At 38.0% G+C, this 26619-nt stretch overlaps 1 protein-coding gene across 2 annotated transcripts; it reads right to left on the bottom strand.

Moving 5' to 3' along the window:
* Positions 1–50: 50 nt before the first annotated feature.
* Positions 51–25312, bottom strand: LOC109093482 (iporin-like). Of its 2 annotated transcripts, XM_042723590.1 has the most exons (13): positions 25013–25311; positions 17516–19216; positions 16513–17050; positions 11461–12111; positions 10085–10282; positions 9729–9875; positions 7998–8074; positions 7700–7874; positions 7515–7620; positions 6261–6307; positions 5003–6077; positions 3516–3692; positions 51–2445 (listed from the first exon to the last, which is right to left on the bottom strand). In XM_042723590.1, the coding sequence occupies exons 2-13, from the start codon at positions 19055–19057 to the stop codon at positions 2262–2264; spliced, it is 4917 nt and encodes a 1638-aa protein (XP_042579524.1). In that variant the 5' UTR covers positions 19058–19216; positions 25013–25311; the 3' UTR covers positions 51–2261. The 2 variants fall into 2 exon arrangements, with proteins under 2 accessions (XP_042579524.1, XP_042579526.1); XM_042723592.1 differs by lacking the exon at positions 10085–10282 and having other exon boundaries at positions 25013–25312.
* Between the last annotated feature and the right edge of the window lie 1307 nt (positions 25313–26619).

The following is a 26619-nucleotide window of genomic DNA, read 5'->3' as shown; positions in this document are numbered from 1 at the left end:
CTCACTTATCATAAACACATAAATTAGAATAAAGGACAAGAGGCACTGCATCAGTGTTCACATGAGCACTTTGTTATTGATATCCATACATGATGGTAATGTTATAGGAGCACAACATGGTCACACGGGGAAAGGAGAGCCTGGTGAGCTACAGGTATCATACAGTATATACAGGCCAGAAATATTGGGAAAGAAAGAGAGAGAACATTGCACAAACATACATCACCCTCCCAACTAAAACGTCTCTTTAACTGGTGTTTATCCTCTAATACTCTGATTCCAGTTTTACCAGTAGTTTATTCCCGCTTCATACAGAAGGAAAAAGCAACTGGAATGGCACCAACCACTTTTGAGGAACCACTCTTGAATCCCACTAGCAGACGCATTGGTTCAAAAAGGCACTGGACAGCTATTTCTCTCGCAATCTCTCTCTCTCTCTGGTATTTGCCAGGTGGATTTAGTTGAAAGTAAAGCGTATTTGGAAGACCAACAGACAAACCTTAAGTGACCAGGATTGACCTAAAGCAGCAGCACTACAATCTAGATTACGCAGCTTTTTGTGAGAGCATTTTCTTCTACTCATAACATCCCATAACAGTATAATGTACATTTGATTGGTTTCGTTATTAACTGTAAGCATTTAATAACCAAGTCATAATGTCGTTTTCCTTTTGAGAACATGAGAATGCACCATATGTACATTTACAAATACACAAAATAATAATGAATGCATTTCATAAATAGAAAAGAATAATCATAAAACTGTTTTAACAAAAAACATACTTTGACAACCATCTATTGATGTCTCAATAAAGCAATCTGAAAAAATCAAATCAAAATATGACGACTTTAAGGAAAAGCATGTCGAGTGTCATACCAAGGGCCCAAGATTATTTTAAATAAAATTGCTGATAATACACAAGTCCTAAAAATAACAATTTAGAATACATAATACACATTCCCTTCCATAAGGCCTCACCTTGAATTAAATCGTGCATTTCACCTTCTTTGTCTAAATGTATTTTTTTATTTTTTGTCCTCTACTGCAAAAACAGAGGAAAGTGTTTGTGGATGATATTTAAGCGATCTGTTCATGTTGTTAACTGGAGGAAATCATCTCATGAATTGAATATATTGAAATGGGAATGGATTTACCACCAAATCCCCCAAAAATCTCTTTTTTGCTTGCCATCTATTCAACTACTTACATAAAACTCTATAAATCCATTCCATTCTATCTTTGCATCCATCTGTTCATCTACAGACTGATCTATCTTAATAAATATAGGACAAACAGACTCCTTGAACCAAATCAAAACAACCAAAAATCTAACGTAGACAAACATTAGACAGATCTTCCCTTTCTAAATCTCTTGCAGATTGTGCAGAAGTTAATATAGGAAGGAACAGAATAATTAAGGTTAAAGATTAAGCTTATTTCAACTCGTTAAGTATCAGAAAAGCAAAACACTTGTGATGCACTCAAGTCACATGCAGGCAATCTTGCTGTAAACTGTCCCTTATTAGTTAAAAAAAAAAAAGGCTTGAAATGAAGGGGCAGAGATTTTGGGGATAGCATCAGCGGATCGATTTACCTGTCAAAGAAGCACAGGTTGGAAAAAAAAATTGCCTATGGACAGGTTGATTTCCCTTGAAAATATTTAGTCTTTTTCAACATGTTAATGAGCTTTCATTTCCGTAGACTTCAAAACCGAGGCGTCCCTTTTCATTGATGTACTATTCAGCTTCATACAGTTATTTGCACGGACAGTGTGAGAAAGAGATGTTCACGAATGACCTCTGAAGGGCACGTGCACACACTCTCGGTCACAACACATGAATTGGTTAACATCTGGATTACATAAAATCGTACAGTATTTAGTAAAGACAAGGCATATGTGCCAGTAGTGTCATCTAACAACTTCATTTGGTTTTTTCGTTCTTTTTAAAAGGCTATTGACATTTATGATTACAAGCTAAGTTGCAAAACCTTACGGCTCGTTGCAAACAATTTCACTACTTAGTAACTAGATCTACACTTTCTAATCACTGGTTGGCTCAATGCTGTTCACTGAAACAAAGAGGGTGCTTGTGTGATGTTTGTGTGTGTGCACTGGTGTATAGGTGTTTACATACACATGCAAGCACATAATGAACCGTCAGACTCCCTTGTGCGGCAGATTTTATATTTAGAAAAGCAGTGACCCTCCTCTTTGTCCCTGACCACATCTCACACCCGTCTCTATCGGAGCCTGTGAGTTTCAGCGCTCCTGACTGTCTTCGATCAGGGTGACGTATATGATGGGAACAAGTCCCTGGGTGTCACCCAGAGCACACAGCAGCCAATCAGAGTCGGCCCTGCTGAGCACCTGGAGCACTTCACCTTTGTGGAAACTGAGCTGCCCTGGCTCTGTGGCAATGTGATGGCATAACGCCTTCACTTGACTGAAAGAGACATAAAAAGAAAGAAAGTAAAATTAGTTGAGAATTAATCTGGTGAATTTATGAGGCATGGCTGCACTGCATTTTCATTTATAAATAATTACATTAAATATGCTTACATTATTATATATATGACCCTGGACTACAAAACAAGTCTTAAATGTAAATTTTTCGATATTGAGATTTATACATCATCTGAAAACTGAATAAATAAGCTTTCCATTGATGTATAGTTTGTTATGGCCGAGATACAACTATTTGAAAATCTAGAATCTGAGGGTGCAAAAAAATCAAAACACTGAGAAAATCACCTTTAAAGTCGTCCAAATTAAGTTCTTAGCAATGTATATTACTAATCAGAAATTAAGTTTTGATACATTCATGGTAGGAAATTTACTAAATATCTTTATGGAACATGATCTTTACTTAATATCCTAATGATTTTTGGCATAAGAGAAAAATCAATAATTTTGACCCATACAATGTTTTTTTTTCTATTGCTAAAAATATACCCCAGCGACTTAAGACTGGTTTTGTGGTCCAGGGTCACATATATTATAATTACATTAAATAAGCCAATTACAGTACTTTGTGAAGTAGCACTTACTAATCAATCAAACATTCTATTTTTTCCACCAAATTCTGAGCTAAAGAAACATTCAAACTTTGATCATTTCAATCTTGTTTTTCACATTTTGTGCAGTGTATTTTTTTGCTTTTGTTTGTATTATACAAGAAATTTAAGATTATATTAAAAAAATAACATACTGACATTAATGGTGTGATATTTGCATACTGAATTGTGCTTGGTCTTTATATTTAATCTTTATTATTTATCTTGATCTATTTAATCAACTATAACCACCTTTACATTAGAAAGACAGCACAGAATACAGAATAAGTGCTGATGTTCAGATGATACATACAATCTGTGCATAGATGACTAAAAAAATGTTCAGGAGCCACAGCCTAAAACTTAAGCTGACTAAAAACTCTTCTGTCATTGCCTTGCAAGCACTGGTTTTCTTCTGGAAATACAAAACTAGTCATTATGACTTGTCTAACAACATTACCGTGGGGCTTGTCTCCATGTCGGTGGATTCTGTGTTTGTGCTTGTTCAGTTGGGCCAAGGTGGGATTCTTGGCTTTGAGACGTAAGAGGTTGTTGCTCCGCTCTTTTCCCCACTCCAACAGACTGAGCCACCAGATCCAGCACAGAACGGTCGAGACTCAACCAACCAGACGGCAATCTGAGACAAACATGTAGGTAGAAAATTAGCTGCAAGTTTATACTAGAAATTCCTCAAAAAAAAAAATCCTTCTGGAAAAGATGCTGCTAGTGTCTGGAATTGTGTAGAACCAACGCATTCTGAAAACAAAGCAATTGAAGTTTGAAAAAAAAATTTTTTTATTATTGGACCAACTTCATATATAGCAATATCTGTGATATATATAAGCCGGTTTACATCAAGATCGATAGCTACAGTATAATGTTTTGGTAATTGTTTTAACTATAAGAGAATAGAGAAATTCACACCACAATGACAGAGAAACAATATCACTGAAATCACATTCAGAATGATGTTCTCCGGCTGACAGATAAAAGTATCGACAGCCGATCGGATCTTACCTTAAAAACCTTGAGCATTCAAATTCGTAAACAACATAACTGAAGCATTCACTTATAATAAAAATCCATGTCCTAGTCACATTTTCTTGGTTAAATAAACATTACTTACACTATCAGAAAAAAAAAAAATCTATTTTAAATTTTTACATTAACAATGTAATCAATATTCTATAAGCCAAGTATAAATACCATTAAGTTAGTGTTTTTAAGCATTTTACATTTATTCCAAAATAATAAACTCAAGGCAGTAACAATTTAAACAATACATTTTATTTGTGAACTTGTGTTCTTTTTAATATTTAACTTTTAACTATTTTTGAATTTTTCAGATCATCAGTCATTAAAGCTTGGTAAATATTGGTCAGAAACACTGAGATTTAAGCTGATTACTCACTAAAAACTCCCACAGATCATGTTTTCAGGCAATTTCAAGTCTTATTTTGACGTAAAAAGCTGCTATATAAGTGTGTGAGTTGTTTATTTTCTTTTTTTAATAAGTCTTCCCATTAACACCATTATATTGCTTACTCAGACTGATTCACGAACGGGAAACGCACACGAACACAAGAGATGGGATTTATTGCAAGCAGCAATCACAGCTGATCATAACCAGTCATATCTCACGTCACTTTCCCCCATTCATTCTCAATCACCCCCCACTAAACTCTGCACGCTTTAGGGGTTTTGTGAAAACTCAATGGAGGAGTCAAGAGAGACGCAGACTCCCGCTGTAACATTACCTGCTGGTGTCACGGCTGGACCGTGTTTCTTAAGAAACACAAGAGATTTATACACTTTTTAATGTTATATTTTGTAATATTGGCATTGTTTTATTTTTGCACTATAAACTTTTTTCTCATCCAATATTTTGAGGAGGCACTGACTCCCTTGCCTCCCTTGAGTTAAATATAGTTATGCAGACCAACTCGCCTTTGTTTTCTGACTTGTTTCCACTCACTCTTCTCCATCTTGCTTGTGTTTCCAGCTCCAAACAGCCGACCCCAGCGAAGCACCTGTGCCGACCCATCCTCCCCTGCTTCTGGCTGAGCCTGAACCCCTTCATGGGCATCTCGGCAGTCTGGCTGCTTCTCCTTACTCTTCTTCAACTCAGTGAGCACTGATTCCGGTGGACTTCCCATCCACGATGGCTTCCCCTTAGCGACCTTGTTGGGTTCTGACAATGCTGATTGGTGGAGGACCACATTGCCAACACTATTAATATTGCTACTTCTGGTCTTACCATGTTCCACATGTTCGTCCATCTGCTGAATGGCCTCAGCCCCCTCAACCACACCTTCTCTTGGAGGTGGATGGCTTTGCCGGTGGTTCTCAACACCTCCTTTCCTCCTCTTCTCCCACTTCACAAATTTCGAGCCCTCAGCGGAGTTGTCGATGTAAACCTGTGAACTTTGCATCAGCTGGTACCACCAGCCAGCTTGTCTGTTTCTCTGTTTGGCTCCATCTCCATCTCTTTCTTTCCTTTTCTCCTTCTCACAATCTTCTCCAACTCCCTTCATCCTGCCACCACACCACCCGCCGCCTTCTATCTGTCCTCCATCACTCTTTCTCAAACACTCTTTGCCAACTCCAGCCTCATCTCGTGTTTCACGTTCTGCTCCCGCACTTTTCCGCCCATCTCGTTTCATTTTTAATGTCACTCCCTCTATCCATAGCCGGCTGTCCTCATCTCTTAAGACGAAGCTTTCTCTCTGAGGCAGCATTCCCACTTCCTGCGCTCCAGACTCCAACATTCCACAGCCTCGCATGAGCTGGAAAGTGGAGCGATCTGATTGGTCGAAGCCTTGGCGAGCAGAGCACAGCTGTTCTTTGCGTCTCACGTGTTCTTCCCCTTTCTGTAGTTGGTGTGGCTCAAATAGCAGGTCAAGGTCAAAGGGCAACAGTGAGAGCGGCTGAAGAAGGAGCAGCAACTCTTGAAACAGTGGCTGGCAGGCCCCTTGAGACAGCGGTAGGAAACCCCATGGGTGGTAGTGTGCGGCTATGATGTCTGAGGAACCACGCCAGAAGAAAAAAAAAACAGATGGCGACACAAAAAATGCTAATTATTAGAATTATGCTGGCAACAGAATATGTGAAACCTAAAAATCTTTGCATCAGCATTCCTCTGATTACAGCCAACTACTCTTAAACAAGATACTGAACATAGATGTTGTAGAAAGTATTGTCCTACCTTCATGTGTGTAAATGTGATTGAACCAGAATTCCAGAGATCGCAAGCTGAAAAATAGTGAAGGTGATTGAGTGATGTAAAATCTTGGCCCCAAAACTACAAAGGTAAAATGCAAATCTGTAACACATATATATATATATATATATATATATATATATATATATATATATATACCCACACATATACTGTATACACCCACACACATATACTGTATATACATACAGTATATGTGTGTGGGTGTGTATGTGTATATATATGTGTATGTTCAGTAAAATTTTTTGAATGTTTTTGAAAAAAGACTTATGCTCACATAAATGTCTTCTATTTTTATATATTTTTAAATATATTTTATTCCCGTGAATAACAGCTACATTTACTCCTGTCCGTGCAGTACTGCTTCAGACCTCCTAGGTGTTGGGGACCCCCTGCTGAATACCCCTGGAAATCTGTTTTAAAGTGAAATACTACAAGTGCAACAACAAGGAGCCTCGGGAGTGATTACTGTACTTTGTATTGATCTTAAAAAGAGGAGTGACCACAGCACAGAGTGGGACAGACAGAGAGAGCTCAGCATGCTGCAGAATGCATAATTGAAACTAATGATCAAAGCGCTGTGTCTCTGACTGTAATTTTAATAGGAGTGGAAAAGAGGAAGTTTGCACAAGAGTTGAGATGAGTACATCAAGGCCCATCAAAGCAAAACTGGAGCCTTTGATGACTTCTAAAGACTTCTCGAAACACACCGCTGAGTTTTAGATGGCAAGATTTGAAGGGTTTTTTTAGACCTGGCTTGTTATTGTGCTTATAAAAATCATACGCCATCGATCGGTTCCAAATCCTAGTGAGATGCCTACCAAAACAACCTCTTTTGGCACCATCGCAAAGGTAGAAAATGCCAATATGTATTCAAAGTATTATATTAAAATCTAAAGCAATACTGTCTGCACGTATCCTTCCGATAAAGCATTCCCAAAATGCACTGCATTAAAAAAAAGCATGTATATTCTATATTTATTTAATACAGCACTGCTAAAAACATAGTTCTAATTAAAATAGTTTTTTCACCAAATATTTGACTTTGTATTATTGTGCTTGCCAAATCTATGAAGGAATGCAAATTAAGAAATCCATTCTGATTTCATGTCGAAGCTTTAACAAGCAAAACATTATGAAAGGAGCAAAAATGTGCTTTCATAAGCAGTATGAAGTTGAGCGTGATTAGAAGGAGTGAAAGGAAGAGAAAAGAGAGCTTACTTTAGCAGGCCGAAGATGAAGGCATTGAGTCTCATACTGTGATTGGTCAGCTCACAATACTGACTGACTTTAGAAAACAGACTGTGCAAAACCCGTGTAGAGGGACCTAGGACAGAAAGGATAAGCGTAAATCATTTCCTTCATTCTCATCCATACAATAATCCCCTACATCATTGCTCTCATACCGAGTTGTGTGGAGGCCTCCACCACACTCCAGGGCTGGTTTTTGCGTTGTCCGATGATCAGGTCCAGTACATACGCTTTCAGGCCATCATGCAGTATCTCACGAATGGCAGGACAGAGGTACTTCAGAATAAGGTGACCCACGTTCGGACTAACAGAGCTATTGCCCAATTTGGCCTGTATAAGAGAGCGAAAGTGAACCAGAAGGTACTGTCAACGTTTTTACTGCCTTTAGTGAGACACTCAAACTCAAGTACACTGACTTTAACACTGTTATTTATTTCAAATTTAATGTTGTACCTTTACTCCTGCATCCCGACTGGTGCCAAAATGAGCCACTATCAGATCCACTGCTGTGTTTATGGCCTTCACCAAACCTAGTACATAAGGACACACAGAGGAGACAGAACAGAAAATATTTCATTATTCAATGCATCTAATTAAATTAAACTCCAACTAATAATACACAAACACACGCTCTGTCTTGTGCTAATGCAGTTTTGAGGGTCTGATGAGAATTGCCAATATGTGAGATGAGTGGAAAGCAAAAGGGGCTTTGTTTGATTGACATGAGGACCCAGTGGAAACAACATCAAGAGACACAGATTTTTAGTCACTAGAGCGTATGTAACAATCACTGCAGATTCATATGCTGTGTGTATGCGGTGCAATAAAACTATAATTCATTTAAGAGCTAAAGGGCTCACCGCAACAATAAGGTTTATATTAACCTCATCAAGCTTTAAAGATGAGCTTGCTGAGGTTATTATATTGCTGTATATATGACTATATGGAGATTGTAGGTCAATCTGGACATTGTTTAAACTGCAAAACAACGCAGAGAGGCAAAAGGAATTGCTTAAAATAATGGTTGATCTAAAGAAATTTAAATTCTGTTATCATTTGTTTACCTTGATGTTGTTCTAAACCTGTATGACATTATTTCTTCTGTGTTTTTAAGAATGTTTACACTGCTCTTGCCTATACAACAAAAGCAGGAACCAGGAACTGGCCTCCAAAGGCCAAAAAGCAGAATAAATGTGCTGCTATTTAAATTATTTTTTATGTCCTAAGCTATTCTTTGGCATCAGAACACGTGGAATATAGCACAATAATCTAGCATGATGATGCCAATTTGTCTAATGCTTGCTGTATGGGCAAGAGTACTGCAAGCATTCAACAAAATTGTCATTTCATGTTCCACAGAAAGGTAAACAATGAGTCCGCACACCAGAAAATGCTCCTAGCAATTTTAATAATAGCTCACCACGTGTAACGTTTCGGGCCCGTTGTCTGATGAAGGGCTTGGGCCCAAAACGTTACACGTGTTGAGCTATTATTAAAATTGCTAGGAGCATTTTCTGGTGTGCGGACTTATTGTTTACCTTTGCAACTACTTGTCTACCCAGCACCCAGTTTTTATTGTTTTGGATGTGCGCGCTGTACCTTTGAACTCTAATGTTCCACAGAAAAAAAGTCATTTAGGTTTGGAATATTTGTCTGGTAAAATCCATGTTTTTTCTGTTCCTTTTAGTTTCTAATTCAGCATCTCAATCTTGTCCTTATCTAAACTATTGCTATGTCACTATGCAGTGTCACCTTTATCACCAAACAGCAAACCTCTGGAGAATCACCAGTTGTAAAAACAAAGAAAAAATGTTATTTATTAGTCCTACTCTCATAAGACGTTCTGTATCCATATGTACAGCTGTGTCTTGAACCACATTCACACAGAGGAGGAAAGCTGAAGCACAACCAAAACAATGGTTTTCTGGCAAGCTGCTTGCAGTTTTATTTTTTAACTAGATGCTAGATGGCCAATACGTGATAATATTTAATGACTCAAACTCTTAAAGTGACTTTCAATAAAGTGTCTGATAAATGAAAATCCAAATATAAAACTAGGACAATTCACCTCTACCAGGAGTGAGGTTAACTTAAGAACTTAACTTAAACACAAAAAAGAACACATGGTGTGCCATTGTTAGCATAACTACACAAAAAAAAAGAAGAAAAAAAAAAATCACACACCTCTCTTCTGCAACAGGTCTATAGAAATGGATTTGTCAGTACTAGCATCAGGAGATAAGCAGAATTCCTCTGGGGGGCGCTCCGTCTGAGAGAAGTAATCAGGCAGGAAGTCACTGTAGCACTGCGGCAGCTGCCTCAATGACTGACCTATAAACAAAAACAACATCAGTCAGATAAATGCAAACATATACCAAACACAGACACTGTGCTAGACAAAACAAGCTATTGACAGACAAAAGATAAGGTCATAAACACACTCAAGTGTCTACTAGCTACAAACAAAATGACCCCACCCCAGCCCCCTCTCCAGCTCATTCCCTTCAACCCTCGTTGAATGTTAGAAATTGGTTCAGCACCATTCAGTCTGCCGAAGCTGAGTGGTTGATTGGTGGGAGGGAAATCAAACACATTGCGTCGCATGACACGAGTTCCAGGTCTCTTGGTTTCCAAAGCACTAGAGAAAGAATGAGGGCCGTCTTTTCCACGCTCCACACCCAGAGGGTTCTTGCGCCTGTACTCTCTCCATTTCAATGCCTGTGGGGAGAGGTGGTGCACTGGGGGGCGAAATGGATGGAAATGGAGAAGGTGGCAAATGATGGATGGAATACGAAAAGACAGAAAGAAGTATTGGTGAATGGACAGTAAGATGGATAAAAGTACATATACAGTGAAACGTAGCAAAAGGGAAAGAACAGTCAGAAGGGTAAGATAAAATTGTGGAAATGCCAAAGTGATGCAATGCAAACCATGGGCAGAAGGGGAAACAGGAGGGATAGAAAAGAGAAGAAGTTAGCAGTAGTTTAAGGATAGAAAAGCCAAGCTAAGTAAGGAAGCCAAGGCTTTGTTCAGATAGGCAGCCTTTACACTTTTTAGGGGTGTAACGGAACACAGTTATGATGGTTCGGTATGCACCTTTGTTTTGACGTCACAGTTCGGTATGATTTCGGTACAGCAGGTTTTGCTGAACAAATTGCTCTTTCTTTAAGCACATTAAATTATAATTAATATTTTCTTAGAGATAAAAATCTACCTAAACTAGGGAGCCCTTTTACATTACTGTAAGGTTACAATTAACAACAGAGCCCAAACTTAAGTTCAGTTACTATTTATTTTTATAATAAACTCTTTAAAAAAAAAAAAAAAAAAAAATTTATGCAAACGTGTAAATTGCACACAATGCAGTTTTTAAATTAACTTCTAAATTATACAATTTCTATTTAAACAGTGGCTGTCATAGCTTAACATAAACATACATAAAATAATTAAAACCTCGCTAACAGGTAAAGTGTTTTAATCACGTCTTTCATGTTTGAAACACTGATTAAGCGATTATACTGTATGAGATGTTCATTCATGTTTATTTCGCATTAAAACTAGAAGTTATGAGTAAGGACTGATCATGCTGTTTAAACTGAGGCGTTTATACAGCAATCTGTCACGCCCCATCAAAGAGCACCAAAACGGCATTATTGAATGATTTGTTCGGCACACATGCATACTGAACCAAAAGAATATTATCGGTTCGAATACGTGTATCGTTACACCTCTAATACGATTCTATCCAACTCAAATCATAAGAAAAAAATTCCAATTTTTACAAACTCAAGGCAAAACCATGTTAATGTTTATTTTCTTTGAAATCAGAAAAAAAAGCTCAAGTTATTAATAAGGTCAAAAACAACACACTAGAGTGTCTAGAACTATGTCTGACTAATTTTTGCTCCAAACCTACCATTAGGCTGTCGCTGTGTCACACATGCTGGTAAAACCTTCACTGGCTCTTCCTGTGACGCTAGAGGACTGAGCCCAGAGCTGGAAAGGGTCGGCAAATTGCCGCGATGGAAACAGTGATTTCTAGTGGGCAATGCAGGCATCAGCGGACTCTGCTTCATCAGAGGAGGTGGAGGCGGTGTAGGAGGTAAGGGAGTGAGTTTAGGAGTCTCTGTATGTGTGGTCATTCCGGGTGGGGTTTGCTGGGGCAGAAGACCTGCAGAGTTGGGGCAAGAGAGGGAACGTGGCGGCTTTGGACCACCCGGGGTCGGAGTGCATGTGGAGCAGGTTCCGGAAGAGGTGGGTGCTCCTTGGAGGCGAACTGGGGAGTAGCTGCCCAGTGGGGATGGCCGCACTGTTGTAGGTGTGCTGGAGGTGCCGTGTGGTGGCACACGATCTTCTTCAGAGTCATCTTCACCTCCCTCAGCCGCCGCAGCCCCTCGAGTCTGCATATGGCTGATGTATCCGTCCAGAAGAGGAAGGAGAGGCTTCGCCTGTGGTTTTCCAAACTGGTGCTGTAAAGTGAAAGGCTGAATGGGTAACGAGGTCGGACGTTGGTCTTTGTTATAGCGAATTACAACTGGAGAGGAGTCTGTGGAGCTAGACAGGCCACCTAGGGAGAGAAAGAAAAGAGACCGAGATGAGCAAGGAGGGCTGCAGAGAAAATAAGACAAATGAAGATTAAGAACAAAATTGCAAAGTTAAAACCTCAGAGTCTGTGGCAGAGTATCATTTATTGTAGTAATGCAGGCATTAACAATATCTAAAGCTGCAAAAAATCATTATAAATGAAGCAAGTTATTTGTTGTAAATTTAAACCAGAAAGCCTATGACAATGACAGCAATTTAAAACAGCTGGATTAAAACCTAGCAAGAGCAACAGCAACAACAGGTTCTTGAAACAAAGTGAAACAAAACCATACATAAAACAAAAAAAACAAAAGCTTTTTTCAAACACACACCTTAAAACACTGCTCCAAAAAATTAATGACCAAAAGAGGTACATAAACAACCAAGATATTATGACCAAAACAGCCTGATTATGAAGCTCCTCTGTGTTCACCACTAGGTGTGTGTTGTGTGTGCTCTGACGGCACACAGTGTGTGTGTGAAACGTCACTGGGCTATTGCGCAAGCTGTTTGCTCCACATGCCTGAACACTAGGGTTGGGCATCTAAGGTATAATGCCGATCCGATACGCATCTCGATACAAAGTATCCGATCCGATATATTAACGATACATGTGTGGCATTTTGCGATGCAATACGATACGATTCACACCCATATCACGATACGATGCGATAATTCAGCACTAGCTAATTAGATCAAGTTTATGTGGTTATGTGAAAGAGGATGCGGTGCCATTGAATTAGTTTGATTATTTATTAACCAAGTAAAACCAATACTTTTTTACAAACTGGCTTTTCTCTCAGAGCCCAAGTGTCGGTTTACAGTAGAGGGCCATTTTAGAACACATGGCATGGCACATATTATTTAAGTATTTCCAAGATAAACAGAACGTATAAGTGCAATATATACTAAAAAAAATCTTTCCACTCTTTCAACAGAAAGAAGGCTTACCATTGCACAACAAGAATTGTGATTTCACTTTTCAACTATGAAAATAAGTTTTACAAAGATTTAGAGGCAGGGGATGCTGGGGCACTGGCAGACGCTTCCACAACAACACCGTGGCGCCGCTTCAAGTGAGATATCAGATTAGTCGTACTGCCCGTTTTTTTTTTTTTTTTTTTTTTTTTACAGATGCGCGGCACATTTTACAAATTGCATCTGTCTTGTCAAGTCGTCCGTCTTTCTTGTAAAATCCATAGTGTTCCCAAACTTAGATTTAAAATTCAGTGGAGGATAAATTATCTCGGCGTCCGACATGTTTGTTTTGCTTACTCTTCGCGCTTTCTGACAACTTTGGGCGCATCACTGGCTTCATTCGCGCAGCTGATACATTGAGTTGTAGTGTGCAGTACACACATCCTCAAGTCCGTTGCTTAGGCCTATTTTATGTAGGTCGATTAAATTATGCGCAAAAAAAACAGGTTGACAACACTTGTTAATAAATAAAGAAATACATTCTGTATTAAAAGCATAAGCTGTATCTCGGAAAAACCGATGCGTCTTGCAAAAACCGATGCATCTCGATTTGCTTCCAAAATTTCATTCATCCTCTGCTGCTCTACCGATGCACTCGCATCGTGCACGCGCATGACCGCGTATCGATACATATCGGTTAATCTTCCCATCCCTACTGAACACTGATATCTCAGAGCTTTTGAACACTGTAGAACCCAGTCACAGCCAGCAGGGGCAGCACAGCACAGAGACAACTAACATGCAGTCCAGTAACACTAGTTAACCTGTCTGTTAATAATCAAACTCTGCCTATTTATTTTGCTTTGGCAAACCTCCAAACCTAAGTATTAGGTAACTTTATTATGCAACTCTTGCACTGCTTGTGCTTCAGACATGAATGACACCTCACATAATGCAGCTAGAAGAAGATGTGTTATTATTACTAATCTCATAAGATTTAAGATCACCTGGCAGAGTCCTAGTGCTGGGTGATATACCGGTTCATACAGTAATGCGGTTTGAATTATGCACACGGTACAATTATTTTTTTAATTGTTAACTGCATACACTTCCGACTAATGGTTGGAGAACTTTTAGAACTATTGATAACAAACAACTTTAACTGGGCTAATAAACCAGAGATGCTGAAGATGAAAAAAGAGGAGAAAATATTATAGCAGGAAGAACAAATCACTTCACCATGTGTGAAATATCGGAAGAAAATCCTAAATACTGAATTGAATGTTTATACGAATATAGGAACAGACTGTTCTCAGAAAAGTTCAGATGCTATTTTCTTTCCATCTTACCTCCACATAAAGCATATTAATGTAGTATTTAAAAGTGCAGCTGTTTTGTTTACAGCGGTAACCAAGGAAACGCTGTATTCTGCTGTTCCATAAGCGCCACCTGCTGTAAGAGAGTGAACCTGAGCTCTCATTCAGCCTGCTTGCTGTTTCATGCAGATGATTTATGTAGCGTAATTTCACAACATTCAGTCAGATCGTTCTGTTTTTGCTTCAAATTTATAAATCTAATTTACATCAAAAACTGATCAAGCTACATGTAGCATCTTTGTTTGGATCGTGATTAAAATGCAACCGTTGTGCAACTGTTTCATGCATTCTGATTCACATAAAGGAACAGTCAGAGCAAAAAAAATTTGATAAACTGTGAAACAGTCAGAAACCGCCCAACACTACGGCAGACTATAAAAATCCATAGACATAAATATAAGAATATTTTACCCAACAATTTCTGTTGTACTTCATTTCAAAACCACATAACATTTATTTTTTTATTATTATTATTCCATGGAAGAATGTCATAGGGATATGAAATGACATGGGTGAGTAAAGGATGATTAAATTTATTTTTAGGTCCAAAGCATACAGTATGTCTTTTGACTTTACATACAGTACTATAAAACAAACAAATCATGTTAAAGGGATAGTTAACCCAAAAATTTTAATTCTGTCATTAATTACTCACCCTAGTGTATTCTGAGAGCTCTCTGACCCTCCCATTTTCGTTCGAATCAAAGCGTAAACAACGCAGAAAACGTATCTGCATGGTGCAGCTGACACAGAACAGCATATCGTCGCTGTCCGATGAAAACCACGTATGTCCATTTTGCCGATTTTGAGATTTTTCGACGGATTGAATGTCCAGGTTCATTTCCGTATACAGTATGCTTCACATATCTAAATGGCCAATGAAAAGTTGTGAAATCATGTCATCTGATTTTCACGTATAACCATTTGGTGTCAAAGCTGTCAATCACGCCGCGTATCTCCCGCCCTGTGGAAGCATCTCGCCGGTTTCGTGAAGTTTCACTTTTCTTTTTTTTGCAATACATTGCCAAATAAACATAGCCTGGTGAGACAATGACTCTCCTTCATCGAGGTAAACGTTTCCCCCCTGGCGCCAGACGTACGTCTAGGAGTGACAAAATTAAGGTAGGACTGTGCAAACAAAGTATCTGTCTAGCATTACCATGTCAGTGTATTGATTCATCGTCCCTTCATAGTTTGCAAGAGACATTTAATAAATTTATAATTAATATTAAATAAACTAAGCGTATTTAATAAACTAAGACGTAGGCTATTTAATAAACTGAGCGTATTCATCTGTCAAAATGAAACGCGACTTGGCCATTCTAATTAATGATCGGAAGAACGCGTATCGACCACCGTTACTGTAAAATATGCACGTATGTCCATTTAAACTCAATTTTGGTCAAATGTGGATTATATCATTACACTGGCAAGAATATGGTTACATGTAAAGATGCCGTACCAAGTATGACAACGCTACATTCAACTGCTTTTGAAATACGGTGTTTTTTTACTTCCTGAAAAGTAACCGTTTTGGACATACGTGAGTTTCATCGGGCAGCGACGATATGCTGTTAACTTTCAGTGGATACTCTCCAAAATGGCACTAGGGTGACGCAGAGGAGACAAATTGTTTAATAAAGTCGTTATTTTTCTTTTCATTGCATACAAAAGGTGATCTGGTAGCTTTGTAAAATTATGTTTGAACCTCTGATGTCTCATGGATTATTTTACTGATCTCCTTGCTACATTTCTAGACGTTGATCATGTTTATTACATTGCTGTCTATAGGAGGGTCAAATAGCTCTCAGAATTCATCAAAAATATCTTAATTTGTGTTCCGAAGATGAACAAAGGTCTTACGGGTTTGGAACAACATGAGGATGAGTAATTAATGACAGAATTTTCATTTTGGGGGAACTATCCAAACCCGATTGGGCAATCACTGAGAATATTTAAATAGTCACTATCCATCGAATACATAGTCAAGAAGACCTCCAAAATCCAACCAGGCTTCTGGGTGCCAGTCTGCACAATAACATTATTCAAACACAAAATAAGTCAATCCAGAAAAAAAAACTTCCTCTTACCTTCTGCTTTAGTTCGAGTCTGTTTTCCTGCTCCCCCCGGTGATTCTCGCAGTGGTGTACTCTGCGGTCTATGCTGGGAGGACAAATCACAGCTTCCTTGACTATGGCATCGAGTGAGCGGTGGCAAACTGTGGCTTTGACCCTGTGGAAGGTCTTCCAGGATGGGCGAGAACTCTCCAGATGAGTGAGAGTGCATGGACGTCGCCTCCATCCCACCCTTCTGCGATGGTGACCCTCCAGTTCTCCTCTTATTTCTTGCAATTTCTGCAAAAGAAGTGACACGTGGTGGAGGTGGCGGGCTCGGGGCTGCACTCTCACTGAGCCCAACAGGGCAGCTGAGCATGCGCTCCAATGATCCAAGGCGAGAAGATAGAGACTTGTCCAAGTTCCGATCATAGCTACGAGAACGAGGTCGACTGCTCCCCGAAGCACCAACTGAACTGCAGGCTGTCGTAGGTGGGGAGATGTTGATATACACCTGCCCCTCAATTACCTTCTCATGGGTAGAGTCAATCTCACTTGGATCCTTTTCTTCATTCTGGCAAAAAAAAGAGAAAAGAATCTAAAGGATGTAGAAGTATACAAAGAGAGCTGGTTGTTTTATTTTAAAATGATTTATTTTAATTTGACATTTTTATGACTTTTCATTAAACTCACAAACCCCTGCAGTTCCTTCACAAACCCCAGTTTGAAAAACCTTGACATAATGTAATGCTTAATTCACTTTATGTTGTTAAAAACAACAAATGGAATATATTTTCTTTGCATTTTAATAACAGTATGCTACAATATTATCCTATTTAAATCAATGTGATTAACGAGTTACGTTACCAAAAGTACCTAGAATGAGTAATGTAATGGATTACGTTACTAAGTACAATTTGTGTCATGTAATTTGTAAAACAGACTACAATTTGTAAGTAATCTACCCAGCTCTGAGAATGAGTGATGGTACAAAATGCTAAATACAAGCTAACACCACATAAAGCAAATCATATAGTACCTCTGCATCTTCTTCATCTTCTTTCATTTGTTGGAATAGGTAGTACTCTGTTGGCTGAGTGGGACTTCCTTTGCTGTGCTCATCTGAGCAGCTTGTGACCGATGATCCCGCTGGACTGGGAGAGGACTGGGAAGAAAGGTCACACGTCACAAGCTTGTAATAATTCTGTGTTGCTACAACCAAGCGAGCTTGGCTTTGAAGACACGAGGTGAGCTCATTGGCAGAGGTTTCAGCAGAGAACAGCGCCTCGCTTCCGAGAAGGTTGTGGTACGAGTTACAATTGGCATCTAGTTCCGTAGTGGCACCTTGAGGCTGAGATACAGAAGAAGAATTGGCATGTTCTTGAGTGGCCAAAGGATGGTGGCAGGGTTTGATCGGGGAGGTGTGTAAGTCCAGGTAGAAAGCTCCACGTCCACTGCTACATTCTGTTCCACACCTCCCAACGAGCTCAGACACAGAAGAGGCACAGGATTGCTCGGTGGAACTGTTAATATTGAGCAACTGTTTGGCAGGGACAACATTGTTCATCTTGTTGTAAATCGTGCTGAAGTTAACCAGCACTCCATCTGAGCTATTGCAGGAGGAATCACTGCCGTAGCCCGGGTGGCACTCAGAAAACGATTCGTGAAAATGTTCAGGGTATGGCTGAGAAAGGCCGCAACAGGAGCAATGTGGTGCTGCGAGACTGGAACACTCTGAGCTTCCTCTGCCGCCCTGCATGGACTGGTCTTCATAATCATCATCTTCACCCCATTCTTGCTCACCACAGTCCATTGAAAGGGTGGAACCACTGCTTCCGTGGCGCCTCTGGCTATCTAATCTCAGCAAGTTCAGGCCTTCAATGTTAGTAGATAAAACGAAAGCCCCACCTATTGTGTGGTCTCTGCTCTCTGCTTCCCCACTAGGCCCATTAGTGGAACTCCATTGTTTTTCTGTAGACTCATGCAAGAGAAAAGGTTCAGCAGTAAACCCAAGGTCATGCAGGTGGAACGGCGGCAAGTCTTCATTTGCAAGTGCGGCATTTGAGATGTCATGCGAATTTCCATGCAGGTGAAAGGAGGAGTCTTCCAAATATCCATTCAGATTGTCTTCATCCTCGTCGTCATCTTCATCTTCAGTGTTGAGCAGAAAGGGGTTACGCCTTGAGTTCGGACGTGTCTTCATCTGCAGGCCTTGAGCCTGTTCTTCAGAATTGCTGGAGGTGAAAGAGGAAGTGTCGCTTGCCATACTCCCTTCCCTCCCTCCTCTTTCATGTTTCTCTCCTCCCCTAATCCCTCCATCTCCAAAAGTGTCACTAGAGCTAAGGCTGCTGCTCGTCGTCTGTATGAGGCTGCTGTACACCAAAGCCTCCCGCTGAAGAATGTCTCTCTCAGGTAGGGAGGTGGTCCGGCTCAATCCCAAATTCTCCGGGCAGCTGAAGAGATTACGGTTCCTTTTCAATGGACTACCACAGCACTGTCTTGAGCTCGAAACCTGGCAGTGAACCAGCGGAATGTGGTGGACAATAAGAGTCTCCCCGGCTAGCTTAGGTGGACTGTCCATCTTCTCCTAATGTGGATGAGGATGAAAAATATTTGGATATTTGCAGAACGTGGTTTTCAAAGGTCTTTAGTTCACACGTCCAATGCCAATCCGGGGTTTTGGAAAGTGAGGAACATTAAAGAAAAGGTTAAAGAGGATCTCCTGGTGGAAGGTCAACATCTGGAAAAAAGACAGGAGACAGGATTCAGTTTTAAATTATCTTCACGTATCATGTAAGACATTAAGTTATCCAGTGTTCATAAGAGGAAAGAGCTTTTTAGTTAGGTGTCTCATTGTGTAATCATATCATTTTCAACAAAGACTGTTGCATAACAAAAAAATGATCTATGGGGACAAATCCTGAGTACCAAAAATAGACAAAAGAAAAAACAATGAATAATAAAGTAAATCCAGTTCACATGCTCCTTAATCTGCTCAGTCTACAGATGACAATGAAATCAGAATGTAGACAAGATTTGAATAAACTGGTACACGGGTAAATACATGATTTAACTGATATTATTTAATATTAAGGAAATACACTTAAACCAACACAAATATTCTTAAACTTATAGGAGTCCATAAAGAAAACTAAGAGTAGATTACTATAGCTGACTAATGGTTACATACTGTATATACTGACCTAGTGATTAATTAACCAGGATCTTAAAAGCATGTTTTTTAAAATAATTTTTATTAATATTTTATATCGACCAAACACAGGCACTGTCAAGAGCATACACCTAAAACTACAAGAAAAAGAGAATGAATGGTGTGGGTGGCATCAGGATGTTTGCTAACAGTATACCGCTGCAATGGTATTCCATAACTTCTTAAAGTAAAGGTAACTTCTTTTCACTCCTAACAAATTGTATATTGGGTCCTTTACTGTAAAACTAAGGTGATCATTTAGAGATAACCACAGATTTCAATGGAGATGGCGAGGTCTAGATAAAACTACAGTATCTCACTTTCTAACAGTTCTAACAGTGATCATTTTGTGATATTTTTGCAACCTTTAGTTATGTGGGCAAGAAATAGGACTGGAAATGATAGTGAACTTCAGGAAATGATGCTAGATGAACTCCACGTTACCTGCACAAGCACTGTGGCACGTATGAGCGAACCACTAGGCCACAGCTCTTATTTTGGTCAAAGTGATACGCAGTATATTTTTCCTGGTGTACCAATGGTGTCGACTTCACTAGAGAGAGGAAGGGAGGGGTGAGTGGTGGACGTTGACCTTATTTTAGACGGGCGGAAATCTTGAAGGAGGAAATGGCTGTGGGTCAGCGACCTGTTGTTGGGGCTCGGAGTGGGCAGACAGCTACAGGAAAAAGTAATAGGACGTGCAAAGCCTGACAATGACCTAAAACCGTCTCTGTGAAGTAGTAGAGCACATTACATCATCTGAAAGCCTCTGTATGTGTGTGTGTGTGTGTGTGTGTGCCAGATTGTTGGTGATAGTTGTCCCATTGTAGGTCATAGACACAACAAGACAATATCATTGGGATAATCCAGAATAGTGCCATTGAAAACTAGTTCTAGTTTCTAATTGCTTAAACATGGACATTATAAAATTAGGTTATTAGCATTTATTTTACATGTGGTTGAGGTCTCAACAATAAGAATGGCCCAGGGCCAATACAGGGTGTTACTGGCAGGCTGACAGAAGTCTTGGGCCAATTGGGACACTGTTATCACCATATTTTACATTTGTTGATCATGCACATGTTTTTATGCCTAAAATCTACTTCACTTCATGTTCTACCAAACCAAATTATATAGCAATTAAATTATTTTTCCTGAGGTTGTTCTTGTAAGTAAGTACATTTAATATATTGCCAATAATTGATTATGTAAACAATATGGAAATTCTGTGCATTTTACCTTAACAGATAGGAGCCATATAACAGCAAGTGGTCCCCTGCAAACATCACCTGTCAATGAAAACCCTCACGGAACTGTCTGCATCCTCCTGCTGTCTTGCCAGATTAAACTCAGTTACGTAACACTCATGTGTTCCTGCCAGTCTGTGTGTGTTTAAGAAAATATATTCTGAACCACATTACTTAAAAATATTTTCTTTTCAAATTGGTTGTCATCCAGTCTGCAAAATAATTTTCAGAAGGACATTTGGAATACTACTCTATTAGCTAATTCTAAAAAAAAATACTCTGTTTAAACTTGGCATGAAATGCAAATTCACTCTATTTACTAAATACATATAATTTATTTTATTGTGCACGATTAATTCAAGTATACGTTTCTTTTTTTTAATCAAATTGTTATCCACCTCGATTTTCCAATAAAATGACATACTTTTAATTGGTAATGTAAGATGGACTTCTTAAAGGGATACTCCACCTCAAAATTACAATTTTGTCATTAATCACTTACCCCCATGTCGTTCCAAACCCGTAAAAGCTTTGTTGATCTTCGGAACACAATTTAAGCTATTTTGGATGAAAACTGGGAGGCTTGTGACTGTCCCATTGACTGCCAAGTAACTTACACTGTCAAGGTCCAGAAAAGTATGAAAATCATTGTTAGAATAGTCCATCTGCCATCAGTGGTTCAACTGTAACGTTATGAAGCGACGAGAATAATTTTTGTATGTGAAGAAAACAAAAATAATGACTTTATTCAACAATTCCTCTCCTCTGTGTCTCTCTGCGTCACTGTAGTGCCATTTTGGAGAATATGGACTATTCTGATGATGCCTTTCATACTTTTCTGGACCTTGACAATGTAAGTTACTTGGCAGTCAATGGGACAGTCACAAGCCTCCTGGTTTTCATCCAAAATATCCTAAATTGGGTTCCGAAGACAAACAAAGCGTTTACGGGTTTGAAACAACATGGGGGTAAGTGATTAAGAACAAAATTTTCATTTTGGGATGGAGTATCCCTTTCATTTATTTAGTCTGCTTATTGACAGAAAACTCACATTTATCCAATCAACAACTGATGCATAGAACCAAGTACAACACATTTTTCTTTAATAATCCATTTTACTCGGATGTATGTCAAAATATAAAAGAAAAGAACTGCCACTACTTCTGTTCCATCAAGACTTTCAAGACTTTAAGAAGATTCACAAAGAAAAAGATAAATCTTCTTCAGGTCCCGAAAAACTACACTGATGAAAACACAGGATGCTGATGAGTTCCAATTTCAACTTGACATTGCTGGAGAAACACTGAAATGTATCTAAGACCTTAAATTAGTTCACACAGTCTGAAGCATCTATTTCCAGTAGTTCATGAGTCAGTTTAGCCTGACTTCATCTAATCAGTCACACACTACTGAGACATATTGAAGGGACCAACTAGTGACAGACCGTTAGACTGACCAGGGCAACTATTGGCTGAAATTATGAGCACCAGTCAAGCTACTGTAAATCATAACATCCTCATCTATTGATGTAGTAAATAAAATGAAAAGGGACAGAGAGGCTGGTTAAGGGGGCAGAAAATGCTCTCTCTCTCTCTCTTCTATGTCTCATTGCTGTAACTACAGGCCATGACAGCCACTACATTCCACAGACTGGGCGTTTAGCTCAGACGGACAGCTGCAGACAGACAGCAACAAGACAACATGCCTCTCACAAATGCACAAACACAAGGAGGTTTGGGTAAAAAGCATTCAAAATGATTTTGCTTGTGCTATTTATTAAGCAACTGAGTAGTAAATTTGAAATAGAATTCAGGTTTTCTAGTATCATATATTAGATGACTAAAGGCTATTATGCAAATTTATATACTAAATTATTTACCCTTTTTCTTTTTACAGTAGAAGATGAGACTGACTGACTGAACATAGCCTATTTGAAGCTGCAGAAAGATTTGAATTACAGGCTGTTGACAAAAATATTGCAATTTGAAGACTTTAAAGATAGACGCTACTTTCAAACAGCCATTCTGGCAACTTGAAATAAGATAACAATAGCCTGGAAATCTAAAGAAAAACAGGTCACAGTCAGAAAATGATAAGAGAAGAAAAGATAAAAAGGGTTTACTGGTTTCCATAATCGTCTTCCCAGTGTGACTCATGTTTAAATGTCCAAAAAAAAAAAACCCAATGATGTCTAAAGCACTAAACACACACACAAATTCGAACTTATACAAAACCAGATAATAAATAATAAACCTTAATGAATGAAATTGACATTTTTCATGCTCGCTTTTCTTACTCTGTTTTTTTACAAGTCAGGATGAAAGTAAACATCAAGCTACTGTTAAAAAAAACATGAAAAAGCCAGCCACAGACTACATACACAATCATAGCCCTTCTACAATTACCAAATGACAACATTACCCAACACACCTTCAATTATTACATGCAACTATGATTTCAAAAACAAAAACAAAAAATGATATCATTTCTACAGTCAATTTAACTATATTGGTCATTTTTAACCACTTACAATTAATAATAAGCTTCAAACTGAAATGACAACATCTCACAGTCATCTCTTGAACACAAGCTGCTTTTGTTAAATGGAATCAGACTAGAAAGTTCTCTCAATGATGGAAAGAAACAGATTTCAGCCCATGTCAGTTATGCAACACAAAATATATTATATATTCAGTGATATTTCTCTACATCGAAATGATCAAACGACCACTATTGGGCCAGAGAGTAACATTTTGCTATGATCATAATTACACACTGTCAAGAAGAGCATGCAAAATGTTACAAGCTCACCGTTTGTTTATTGGAGTGTGCATTTTAACAATATTTCTAGAGGAAAGTAGCGGACAATGCTGATTGTCACTGGCACAGAACATGTCTTCTGTTCTGTTTCGTCTGTGTTACAACATTTGTCACATCCGGTAATAAATATATTATAATATTTGGTAATTTGGTATTTGGTAATATGATAATGTGATGGTGCATATATATATGTATATATATATATATATATATCAAATACACACAAATTAAACAAAAAATGGTATAAATGTGTGTATGTACATATATATAAATTAAAGATAAACCTTGGACTTGCTTACACAACAAGTTAAAAGTCAGTTAACCATAAATAGCCTAAAATAAACAAAAAGCAATAGATTGTACAATTCTCCAATAACAACCTATATAGTAATGTGACCTAATAAAGCTTAAAATGCATTTTAATCTATTCTTCTAAACTATAATGACTCACATAGCATTTTCATTTAAAAATCATAGGGGACAGAAAAGTAAGCCATATAGTAGAAACTGTCAGTGACGTATATCAAACAGACATACGTGTACTTTAACAGACCTTTATGCGGCTTATTTTGGTGTGTGGGTTTTTTTTCATTATTTTTAGCATTCATATTATCATCTATAAGTCCCGATGTTTTCAGGTGATAAAGGGAACTGCTGGTGTTGTGATCGATGCGCAAACAGGCCTCACTTGCCTACAGCGAATCACGGTGTTATATCTGACATTACTGCATCTGTGGGCCTATTTAGTGATTTTACCACGTGTGTATTCTTTTCTATTTTACATGCAATGCGCCATCGTAATGAAAGCAAGTCGAAACATAAAAAAATAATACCAAATCAGCATCAAAACAACAAAACCTAACGTTACAGCCTGTCCATGACACGAATGTGCCTCCTTTGGGCCATGCTTTCTTGATGATTGAATTATTCTAAAGGCAAAGAAAACCACCTTTAAGACATTAAAAACCATTATGCAGATATTTAATGTTAACATTCGAGCGTAAAAACGGGCGTGTTATATGAGCGAAGATAACGGTGAATGCGCACGCGTCTACAGCGTCTGTTTTTTACCATTTTAAAACAACAATACGCATAAATGTCTAGTTAGTTCATTCTTAACGATCGACAAAATCACAGTTAAATCTGAATCAGCAGCAGTGATGTAACATTTGCCAGCGGGCAGCCCCGTTAGCTTCCTCCACACAGTGTTTGCTAAATTCCCATTAAATTCTTAAAGCAAAGACAGAGTTATACTTACGTTGACGATAAATGTCATCTCCTTGATTCCTGGATATCACGATGTCAAATCACGCTGAACGATCGCCACGCTTGGGTTGATTTTGTGGTGGAGATATTGAGCGCAACAGAGGCGCAGCGCTGGAGCGAGCGGCGCTACGTCAGAATGAAGCGCACCCTCCCTTACTGTGCGTCCTCTTACAATGCTGACTTCTGGGCATCTTTACGGTTATACACGGTCACAAATCACGTCTTTTGGGTCCAGATGAGCGCTTTGGCATACTGTGGTTTGACAGCGTAAGGGTGGGAGGGGTGTCAGACTGCTGGTCCCCTGTATAGGCAGCTCTTTGTTCTGCCTGCTCTCTAGTCATTACTAGATGCATTTCTCATTGTTTAGTCGAAGAATGCCTGCCTTTACTCTCAGACTCTGAGTTAAATAGCTGGCATGTCTCATGAATGGTCTAAGAGCCCATCTGTCTGGGGGGCCCACCTAATTTTAGCTGGATACATAGGGAAACCAGGGATTACAGTTGTTCTTGGGCATGCAATTTCAATGTCATTGCAAACATTTAAAAATGGCTTTTACTTGCTAAATTGACAAATGTTGCTAGGTCGTTTTTTTAGTGGATGCAAATCAGTAAGTACAGATGTACAGTTTCTGTCCAAATATCTTTTGTAATATCTAAATCTAAATATTCTAATATATATATATATATATATATATATATATATATATATATATATATATATATATATATATATATATATATATATATATATATATATATATATATATATAATATATTTATACATATTTAAATTAAATATCTGTGTATATATTTGTTGAACTATTTCGCAGTTTTAAATGAGCTATTATATATATATGTGTGTGTGTGTGTATGCATATAATTTATTTCTATATCTTCAGACTTCTAATTATATATTCAGATTTACATTTATATATTCAGAATTATTAGTATGTATTCAGACTTGTATTTATATATGCAGACTTATAACTATATATTCAGATTTACTTCTATATATTCATACATAATATATTCAGAATTATAACTCTATATATTTATAATTTACATATATATATATTCAGGCTTATAACTATATATTCAGGTTAAAATTAAAAAAACCAAAAACAAAATAAAAAAATCAGTATATATTCAGATTTACTTCTATATATTCATACATAATATATTCAGAATTATAACTCTATATATTTATAATTTACATATATATTCAGGCTTATAACTATATGTTCACAATTTACCATTATATATTCAGATTTACATCTATATATTCAGATTTTTATATAATCATTTCCTGTTTGGCACCTCAAAGTATTATATATATATATATATATATATATATATATATATATATATATATATATATATATATATATATATATATATATATATATATATATATATATATATAAAATCCAATTTCTGATATTTTGTGATCTAATTGCATTATTATGTTGTAAGTGTTGTCTAAAGTAAGATTGTCCTCTCCTCATTCACTTCATTATATCATAAAGAGTAGCTAAAATATTCTTTGAAGTTTTATGTTCATACAGTCATGCATGTTTGGAACACCATTAGGGTGAATAAT

Source organism: Cyprinus carpio, chromosome B5 (assembly GCF_018340385.1).
Source record: "Cyprinus carpio isolate SPL01 chromosome B5, ASM1834038v1, whole genome shotgun sequence".
NCBI classification, from domain to species: domain Eukaryota; kingdom Metazoa; phylum Chordata; class Actinopteri; order Cypriniformes; family Cyprinidae; genus Cyprinus; species Cyprinus carpio.
This window is presented reverse-complemented; position numbering and strand designations above follow the sequence as displayed.